This window comes from Egretta garzetta, unplaced genomic scaffold, assembly GCF_000687185.1.
Source record: "Egretta garzetta isolate BGI_Z169 unplaced genomic scaffold, ASM68718v1 scaffold439, whole genome shotgun sequence".
In the NCBI taxonomy this organism is placed as follows: Eukaryota; Metazoa; Chordata; class Aves; order Pelecaniformes; family Ardeidae; genus Egretta; species Egretta garzetta.
In genome coordinates this window covers 2,071,635-2,082,602 of record NW_009260803.1, presented here as the reverse complement: position 1 = coordinate 2,082,602, position 10,968 = coordinate 2,071,635, and the positions used below count along the sequence as shown (strand labels likewise).

General features: G+C 37.6%; 1 protein-coding gene across 1 annotated transcript in view; it reads left to right on the top strand.

The window, feature by feature from the left end:
* The first annotated feature begins 3,359 nt into the window (after positions 1-3,359).
* The window catches only part of SREK1 (splicing regulatory glutamic acid and lysine rich protein 1), a 31,892-nt gene continuing 24,283 nt past the window's right edge, over positions 3,360-10,968 (top strand). Inside the window, exons 1-3 of the mRNA XM_009646873.2 lie at positions 3,360-3,405; positions 3,531-3,687; positions 8,581-8,714. Of these exons, the coding sequence (XP_009645168.2) occupies positions 3,360-3,405; positions 3,531-3,687; positions 8,581-8,714 (337 nt within the window). The remainder of the gene's footprint in view (positions 3,406-3,530; positions 3,688-8,580; positions 8,715-10,968) is intronic.

The following is a 10,968-nucleotide window of genomic DNA, read 5'->3' as shown; positions in this document are numbered from 1 at the left end:
TTCCCCGGCGCAGGTCTCCTTCCCTCATTTTCCTCAAAGACCCCTTTCTGTGGCCCATCTTTCTCCTCGCTTGGCCTGAGTGGAGGGGTATCGGTCGAGAGAGCCCCAGGCCTGCCCTCCTCCCGCCCCCGGCTGCTGCTCGGCCGCGCTGCCCGACCTGTGCGTGCCGGCGGGGACCAAACTTTTAATTACTATTTTTTTCGAAGGGCTCTGTTCTCCGAGAAGGAGCTGATCGAACAGGAGCCAGAATAGGTGGTCACAGAGCGACGGAACCTGCCCAGCCGTGTGCTCAGAAATGCCCCTGATAAGATGTGTGCAGTAAATGGAAGTTAATAACAGGCATTACACGTTTCTCTAAATTTTAGCTGTTCTCGTTATGTCAGCTGCATGCGAGGGATGCACTCAGATGGGAGATACTGAGATTTGTAAAATAACAATATTGTTTCTTCCAAGCAGATGATGATCAACAGAACAGGGGAGGAAACAAAATATTTTTTTCTTAACGCATCTGTTGTACTAAGAAGTGAATGAGAGAAGTGTGCTTTCAAACCATTTATCTTTTCTTTTTTCTTACGAAAATTAAATAGGAATAGCAGGAAGGGGAGGGACTCGTTCGCATCCAGATACTTCAATTTTAATACAAAGAAGACGTTAAGATGAATAAAACTTAAATTTTTAAAACTAAATAGCAAAAAAGTTGGTGTTTATCCATTTTTATATGTTACATCTATAAATTTTATATACATTTATATACTATATCTGTGTAGATTTGAATGAGGACCATTCCGAAAAGTTAAATGTGATTTAATATGTATATAAAGTTGTTATGGTTTAACCCCAGTCAGCAACTTGGCATCGCACAGCTGATTGCTCATGGCGTGACTGGGGAGAGAATCAGAAGGGTAAAAGTGAGACAGTTTGTGGGTTGAGACAAAGACAATTTAACAGGTAGAGCAAAAGCTGTGCACAAGCAAAGCAAAACAAGGAATTAATTCAGTCCTTCCCATCAGCAGGCAGGTGTTCAGCCATCCCCAGGAAAGCAGGGCTCCATCATGCTTAGCAGTGACTTGGGAAGACAAACATCATCACTCCAAACGTCCCCCCCTTCCTTCTTCTTTCCCCCAGCTTTCTATGCTGAGCATGACGTCTTACGGTATGGAATATCCCTTTGGTCAGTTGGGGTCAGCTGTCCTGGCTGTGTACCCCCACCAGCTTCTTGTGCACCCCCAGACTCCTTGCTGGTGGGGTGGGGTGAGGGGCAGAAAAGGCCTTGGCTCTTTGTAAGCCCTGCTCAGCAATAACGAAGACATCCCTGTGTTACCAACACTGTTTGCAGCACAAATCCAAACCAGCCCCATACTAGCTAATGTGAAGAAAATTAATTCTACCCCAGCCAAAACCAGCACAAAAGTACATGTAATAGGCATCCATTCATGTAAATATATGCTTAAAAGAACCTTACTGAGTTTTAAACGCTCTTTAATAGATTTATAGTGACTTTTATACAGTTTTCTAGGGTTTTACTTCGGACTTTTTTCCACACTTGCTTCTTAATATATTTGAGTTTTCTCCTGATGAAATATATTTTTTATTATAGCTGTTGCTCTTATTTTTTCGCTGTTACGTAACAGATTTAAAAGCAAATAGATACTTTTTTTGACACTCATATGCAAATAGTGTTTGTGCCTATGTATAAAATTTTGCTAGTGTGTATATACACATAAAATACTAAAATCTAGTACCATAGTAGCGTTTGACTTGGAAATGTCAAGCTTGTAATGCTGTAAACATCAGTTCTAAATGATTAATTTAGTTTTCAGAGATAGGATGTGGGATCGTGATTACTTATTTTACTCATGGTTTTATTTACAGTTTTTATGCGTAACTTTCAGACATAGGGATTTCCTTGCCTAATAGTAAATGGGCATTTGACCTGAGTTTCAAATTATTACCTTTGAAAAAGGTATTTACTCTAATGCCCTTATTGTGAAACAAAAAAAAAAAGACATGCTTCCTATTGACTCTCTGAAAATATATTTGAATAATATTATGGTAAATTCAGAAAATGGTGTTTCATTCACAAGTGCACTGGAAGCAAAGGTGTCCCAAGCAAAAAGATGCTACAATAGGTGCCTGAAATTTGTTGAAATTATTTTCTGCTACTGTTTTTTCCTTAAGTATTTAAAGATTGAAGGCCTAGATTTTAAAAAATCAATTCTATTAATTCAATTAAAAGGGAAATTTGCTTTTTATATGAGAATCAATGTCAGACAAAAAAAAAATCACATCATCTCAGTCTTAGCTTTCAAAACAATTCTGTAAGAATTCCAAACTTCTGATGTATTCTAGAGCATGAATTTTGTTACCTTTATGGGACAGTGGAAACTTACTTTTAAGTCCAGTTTCTTAGATGACAAACATAATTCAGTAAGTTGAATTAGTGAACTGCAGGTCTCATGGATATTGACTGCAGAACTAAAAATATTAACAAGCTCTTTTAAATTTATTTCATGCTGAGGAATAAGAGGAAGGTGAGATAGTAGCTTTCAGTCGTCTGAGAGTATTTGTGCTACCTAAGTTAAGTTAAAGCTTTCACTGCGATTGGGACCCCATTCACTAGCTTTTGTACAGAAATACAGTTAAAAAAATAAAGCCAACGGTTCATGTTTCAAGAATAATATGTGCTATAATAAAAGATTATTATCCTAACTTTTTTAATAGCTTAAGCAATGAGGTGAAATAAAGTTAGGTGTTGCATTGCGTAGAATTGCAACTGTTTTCTCCGTAATTCTGTATTGCGAATATTCAGCTTACACATAAAATATTTTTACTTGGTCAAGCATGAGTTTGCAGAGCAGGGTGAAGTTGTATTGTCTTCTGTATGCATCGTTTAGTGTGTATTAAAAAAAAAAGGGTATTCATATTAAGGTATTTACTGTCTGTCCAGGTCTCTCTTTAAGGCCTCTCTACCCTCGAAGGAGTCTACGTCTCCTCCTAGTTTAGTATCATCAGCAAACTTACTTAAGGTACATTCAATTCCTGCATTCAAATAATTTATAAAAGCATTAAGGGCACTGTGTGCAAAATCAAGCCCTGGGGAAGCCCACTGGTGACTGGCCGCCAGCCTGGTGTAGCTCCGTTTACTATACCTCTTTGAGCCTGACCTGTCAGCCAGTTGCTCACCCAGGGTGTTATGGACTTGTCTAGCTGTGTGCTGGACATTCTGTCCAGACAGTATCAAAAGCTTTGCTAAAATCCAGAAAACCCGCATCTGCTGGTTTCCTTTGGTCAGCTAGATGGGTGACCTTGTCATAAAAGGAAATTAAGTTAGTTAAGCGGGACTTCCCCCTCGTGAACCCATGCTGGCTATGACCAATGACGGCATTGTCTCTCAAGTGTTTTTTGGTAACTCCCAGAATAACCTCTCCATAATTTTACCAGGCACTGGAGTGAGACTGACAGGCCTGTAATTACCAGGGTCTTTCTTCTTACACTTCTTGAAAACTGGGACAACATTTGCCTGCTTCCAGTCAACCTCTCCAGAGTCCCAGGACCACTGGAAAATAATGGAGAGAGGTCCTGCGATGACATTGGCCAGCCCTTCCAGTACCCTGGGATGAATCCTGTTGGGCGCCATAGACTTATGTGCATCCAGCTGGAGCAGCAAGTCTCAAACAAGTCTTTCTGGTATTTGTGCATTAACTTGGTCAAGGTTATAGACCATTTTGGAGCATTGCTCTTGATAATTTAATTTCTTTTTGAAATGCTTTTCCCATTCTTGCAAGATGCAGCTTTACACGCTAGCTTTGGATTTTTTTTTCCTAATCCCGTGATGTTTTGCTTTGTCAGAGCAATCCAAGAGTATTGTAGAAGAGGTGAATTTGATCAGGTGATCATTTCCATAGGAAATTCCTTTGATAGCACTGTTCTACTCTTAATTCCTTGTGCAATACCCTACTACTGACTTGAATGAGAAAAGAGATTTTTCACTTACGGAAGAGTGAGGATGATGTCTCTGGCACCTGTAGGTTCTGTGCTTCAGTGATTGTAGAGGAAAGTACAGGGCTACACTGTGGTTGTCTGAACTAGCATTATCAGAGAGAAGAGTTGCTTTTTACCCATTTCTACATTTTTCCTGGTACTTACATGGTTTTATAGGATGCGGCAGAGAATTTCTTTAAAAAGTTAGAAGGAAGTCTCAGTTGCCAAATATGATTACTTAACAGATCCTATTAAACAGAAAGCATCTTGATGCTAGAGTAGTTTACTTGAAGTTCTTGTAAGCTTGCAAAATGTGAAGAGGAATAGAGGAACCACCTCAGTTCTTTAACACATTAAATAAAATGCAGGCTCTTTAAGATGGTTCTTCAGTATTCCCAGCAACCTTCCTGAACCCAGTGGCTTTCCCCAGCAATTAATATCTTAAGGCCGTGGTTTTAAAGTAATGGTTTCTGTTAGGGTCCTTTATTTTTATATCTCAAATTAATTGTGAGTGCTTTTTAAATGAATTTTGAGTCAAATCATGCTATGCTGTTTGGTAGCTGTCACCTCATGTTTTTTCTTCCATCGCTCAAAGCCCTTCAGTTTCTTCAGTCACTGCTAGTCAGACATCATGGGTTTCATACCTGCCATGTTCCTGAAAGACTGTTTCTCTGTGGGGAAGTTTCTGTCATATATTAGAGGCTCTCACACTTTATGCAGATGGCAGTAAATGCTACTTTATTATTACTGTTATGTTCTGAAGAGGCCTATGTGAACTGCAATTAGTCCACCTTCAGATTCAGTGTTGAGAGCATTGGAAACTCTTGGCACAGCAGAAGTTGTTTCCATATGGTCATCATCCCGATTTTAACTACTTGTCGGTGAGGCTTCATTGGCACTGAATGCAGTATTTCTTTTAATAGAAAACCCATTAACATGAATCATCTTTCAGTGGGTCAGAGATGCTTGTTACTGGTGGCTGTTTGTATTTACTTAATTTCTTACAAGAAAATTTCAAATTAGACTTGATTGTGCAAATATATCTTGTTCTGCTCTGTGGAAGTTTTCATTGAAGCTAATCTGAAAATTGAAAGCATCTACTTGTGGACTCTGAGTGACATCAGTAAACAAGTGTAAGTTATGTGGAGATGGGAAAAGGGTTTTGTTTTTTTTTTTAAATCCACTCATTTCACTCTTAATTTGTATTTGATTATTAGAACTTAAATAGACCAACAGAGTTTATCTTTCATCATGCTGCAACTGTCTGCTCTATTGGTTTAACCTTGCTGGTCAGTAGTGTCAAAAATTTACACAAGAAATTTAGACTTCATGAGACTTTTTAACACTTTCCTTGCAAGACTTGTCTCTTAAAGACTGCCATAGGTGGCTTTCAGTGCTTAAAGACCCTTTTTATTCCACTTCATTACCAAGGCTTTTAGTCATCCCTTCTTCCCTGTTCCATAAACAGAGCTTTAACCTTGAGAGGAAGGATGTTTAGAGATCCTTTGAGAATTTGCTTTTTCTTTATCTGAACAACTTTTATATAAAGATGCTCAGAAATGAAAGTAACGGATGATTGCACGATCCTTTCAGAAAATCTGATTTCTATGTCATTTGGTTTCTTAATTTATTTTTATGTCTAGTATTTTCCCTTTCACTTACATCTTGAGGAAAGCAGGATGACTGAATTGCAGGTTTCTAACTTTACCTAAGGAGTTCTGGTTTCTTCCCGAAGCTAAAGACTTAAATATTGTAAAGAAAAGTTATAGTTGTATATGAAAATGACTTGGAAAATTATGGTTAGATGGGATGAGAAAGTCAACAAGAACAGAAAACAGTATTATGATGACAGCCCATGTAAGAGAATTACTTCGTGAACTAGGAGTTGTTACTACACCAGGGCCTCCATGTGGATTTGCCACTTCTGTATAGAAGAGGATGGCTTTAGTGGGGCTTTGCTGTCAGCTACACTGATATTTTGTTGTAAAGTTTGAGGAAAAATTCCATAAGTTTTGAATACTTGTATATGGTTCTGATTTGGTTAGTGATCTGAATTCCCATGCTGGGAGTGGAGAATTGCTGTCACTGTTTAACAAGAGCTCCTCAGTTTGCCATTTGCAAAATTTCCAGCGCTTACTGAGTTTTCTCAAGTGGGAGTACACAGAGGCCATTAAGGAGGTAGGAAGGAGTCCTCCTGCCAGCCCGTGTGCACAAAAGGTCTCCGAGAAACCACACTTGCGTGATGACGCTGATACTCGAATGTGCAAGAGCATGAGAGTGTATACTGTGGTTCCTGCTCTGTAGAATATTCCATGAAATGTTTTTCTCTTTGTTCTGTGTTGCTTTTAACAGCCTAAAATTACTTGGATTTAAATTTACAAAATGTATTACTCAGGAAAGTACTAATTTGGCACCTTTCTGTTGGCTGTTTAAATAGACTTTTATGTGATGATGGAGTATGGCTTCTGTTTCTCACAGTTCTCAAAACAAGATGGAGACTAGTCTTTATAGCTCACTTTCAGTTTGCAGTACGGTTGAAATCTGAAGCAGGTTTGCAGAGTGTGACGGGTCTTTTGCCTTGGGTATGTACTCCAGTATGCCAGCCACTCATACAGCTTAGAGTTGGTTTTCATCTTGCTAGGAGACGAGTGACGCCTGTGATCAGATTCTTAGTCCCAGTCATGTTTGTCACCCAGTTGAAGTCTGTGTTTCGGAGAAGCCTTCAAAATTACATTTTTAGCGATAAGCCTTCAAATGTGGCTTTAAGAGGAGTTTTGCACAGTTAAATATTGAAAAGCCTTATTGAGCAATGGTTGGATTTTTGCAGAATGAGTTATCTGAAAGCAGGGAGGCACAAAACTGTCTCCATTAGATGTTGAAAGCCCTGCTGTGTAATAGTGTTTGCTTCTGGGTGGTCTGGAGTGGTTGTGGAGGCTAGAACAAAGTGTTTCTTGGACATTGTTACGTCCTGCAGTGACTGCAATATAGATGAGGCCTTTGAGATAAAACACACACAGCCTTATTTAAATGTGAGCTGCACAATTATGCCATAACATCTTATTTTGATAAGTTATTAATTTCTGTTGTCTGTTTCACCCCCCACCCCAATGCCCCCAAGAAGGTCTGGACCCTTAGAGGAATTCCCTTCGTGAATGTGGAAACTTGAAACTGTGAAAACATTGGCCACTACAAACAGAATAAATGGGCAGAAGAAATGTAGTCATCTTGCAGTGTTTTCCTAAATTGTATAAGATTGACTTTCATATTTATGTCTCTTCCACTCCCTGTTTATTTTTGCCTCCTCAATGTATCTGTTTTTACAGAATTTTCCATTGTGTTTCTGAATGCCATTTTGAAGTTGTCCGGCTCTCTAGATATTTTACCTATGTGTTACCTTTCTGGTAACCAGAAACATACCAGTTTGCCTGCCTCAGACTAAGTTATTGGTTCATCTATGCAATTAATATGATGAAATAATGTGTCTAAAACTTCTGAGCTCGTATTTAAATACTAAAGTCTAATTAATTGCATAAAGTAATTTTGCGAGTACCTGCTTGGAATTTGAGGGGCCACGAGATGGATTGGGTTAAACTTGAACTGTTTCTGGCACTTTCAGAAAGTTGACAAGTGTTTCTGTTTCAGTTGAGGGAGGCTCAGGATGAAACAGTTTATGCAGCATGTTTTCCATGAGTTACGCTTTGCTAGAAGACGGATGGTCTTTTCAAGTGGAAATTGCTGATGTTCCAGCAATATCTATTGCATTCTGTCTTTGAAGGTTTCACCTGTGCTTCTTTTATATGAAGAAATAAACTGCTTGTATAAAGGTTACACACCTTGATGAGGAAATACATTTTTTTAAAGCAAACTTCTTTGCTTTTGATCAAGATTACAGTGTTTACATGTTGTGCTTTCTGACATCTCTGTTGATAATATTTTCTAATGGAAAAGCAAATTACAAGTTTTCTTCCTTCTAGCTGAATAGTGAATTCCTCCTACCTCCTCCAGTGTTCTCCTGTACTACGCTATGCCAAACTAATGCAGATGATAAAGATTATTTTTGTTGCATTAGTGAACTAAGACCTAACATTTGAAAGAACTCTCAGTAACTGCTTTTATCTTAATAAGAATGAAAACACTTTCATGGAGACCTAAGAAAGAGTATCAGTTATTATGGGCTAATATCTGAAGGACTCACTGAAAAATGACCGAGCTGGTTGCTTGACTTTCCTAAACAAGGATTATTTGGAGGAAAAAGGATAAATTATAAATTACTTACTTGATAAATGTGTCAGGTAAATGTGCTACTCACAGTAGTAATTTGGAATGTACTGTTCAGTGTTGTTTAGCAAGATTATAAAAGAAAATTAGCCTTGTTAATTTGGTGTTTTGGCTTCCATAAGTTTCCATTAAAAAGGAGGAGGTGCTATGCTATGCTTTTTTCACTAGTATAATAAGTAGGCAAATTAGTAAATTCCTATGGTCTTTCCTTTTGGCTAACTTTTCCAGGAAGTCTAAAACCTAAGGAGTAATAGTTAAAAATAAATACATACAATTATTTAATGTTACTAATTGTTTTTTTTTTTTCCTTTTATCTTGCAGCAACGCACCTCTTGCTTTTTCCTCCAAAGTATGTTATATTAAGTTTCGTGAAGCATCGAGTGTTGGTGTGGCCCAGCATCTAACTAACACGGTTTTTATTGACAGAGCTTTGATAGTTGTGCCCTGCGCAGAAGGTTGGTATTTTAGACATTGTTCTGTAATGTTGGTCTTTGTCGTGTCTGCTAATTGTTTTAAGCTTTCCATGTAACGAGGTGGTGCTCTGTTGTTATTTTATTTTATTTTACTGCTTTTTGAGAGAAGTCTTGAAACAAAATTGAAAATTGAATGAAGAAACCCAATTATATAGCTTTAATTGAAATTTAGCATTAGAAAAAATGTAGTTGATTTAAATTAGGATAATTCAATTTTCCATAGTTACTACATATTTTGAGGTGAAAGAAGGTAAAATAATTCCCATCAGTATGGTTTGTGTTGGCAAGCTTATTCTCACACAGAGTTCTCACTGAAGTCAATGGAGCACTGAAAAGATTAGGCAATTTCCTGGTACCGGTAACATTGAAGTTTGGATCTTCATGTATCACCTTCGGTGTGGTGGGGTTTTTTGTTGTGGTTTTGGTTTGTTTGTTTTTTTTTTTTTTTTTTTTTTAAGATACTGATTATTTTCCAGGTTTTTTTAGACTGAATCTCAATTTTGTCTTGTAGATGTGATATATGCATTTGGCCATTTTAGATTAATCTAATCTAAAAAACTTAGAATTCATGGCGATAACTACTGTTTGAATATAATTGTTTACCTGCTAGTTTAATAAAAAAAAATTCTATTTTCCTTTCTTGTTACTGTGGAAAATATTACTTTGTGTGCCATAAAAAGGCTTTCTTACTTATACTGGTACTGCTTTTTGATTCACATATCTCTTTAAAAATGCAATGATCTGCACAGAATGCTTCAAGTGTAAATCATTTTTAAAACTCTCAGTCAAATAAAATGGTTGGTGAATACTAAATTTACAAGTTTTCTTTTAACTAGCTCTGAGGCCATACTTTTACACATGTGTTGAATATTAGGTAGTTCGTATTGTTAGAATAATATCCCAGATCTCAATACAGTTGTATGTAGCACGGCCCTACAGTAGGCATATTCCTGCTTTAGGCAGAGCCCCATTGACTTCATTGGGATCATTGTGGAATTGAGCATCTGCCCATTTGGTTCTGGACTTTTGCCTCTTTGGAGTGGAAACATTCCAGCTGGTGGAGTGAACCCAGCTTCACTTTGAACATGGTAGCTGTTTTGCCGTGATCAACAATATTTAGAGCGATTGAACCATAAACTGCAGCAAGTCCAGAAACACCTCCTATTAACATAACTTTTCTAACTGCAAGGGTCAGGTTTTGTTTCACAACATACTGTTGACTTCTTGGAGTTTGTTAACAGTGGTCCCAGAGTACCATTTTTTGGCGTGTTTGCCACATCATGATCTGGGTAGTATGAGATTGGTGCTGCTGTAATAATGGTCTGGGATGTTCCTAGCAAACTCTGTCAAGTCTCCCAAGTAATTCCACTAATGGAACCAGAGTCCTTATTATTGAAAAATTGCCCCTAAATAATTGACTAGAAATTATTCAGGATCTTAGTTTTATGTTTCATCGGAAAGACCTTAACACTGGTTCAGTATTACCAGAGAGGGAAGATTGCCGCCTAATGAATGAACAACACTTCCTGGTGTTTTTCTTGTGGTGAGATCACTGCCTGACGTGATATGGCAACAGGCAGGTAAAGCTACATTTTCCTGTGTCTGTTAATGGTAGACAATGAATGGAAAGAGAATAAAATAAAAGTTCTGAGAAATTTTGTTCCAACCCCATTTGTAGCTAACTTATTAGGCATTTCTGAGAAAACATATTACAGCAAAATTGTCACTGTTCAAAGTCATTCTGGACCCCACAGAGATTTATGCATAATTACATGAACAAGTGATTGGTTTGTGAGGTCAAATTTTTTTTAATGTCAGAATGCTGCTTCCATGTAACTTTGTAACAGAATCACTAACTTTAATTTATAAAGATATGAATTTATATAGGTTTAACTTTCTGAGGATTTTATTGTGTGGTATAAGTATGGTTTTGGAGACCACAGTGCAAGATTTTTGATTCATTATGTGTCATATCATGCATCGCTAATGGGGTCAGTGGAGTGTATCACAGGCTTTAAAAGTAGTGAAGGCTATATTCTACCAGGAGGTAAAATTATACCCTTGGCCGATGGTGCCAGTAATAAAACATTTCATGCGCCGAATCGAACATAGAGGAGAGGTAAAATGGAACTCTGAAAACTTGGTTTTAAAAACCAGAATAAAATCTGAAATTTGGAGTGTATTTAAGCAGTGGTAAATCAAGGGAGTATGAGGAGGGAATCACTACGCAATGAAA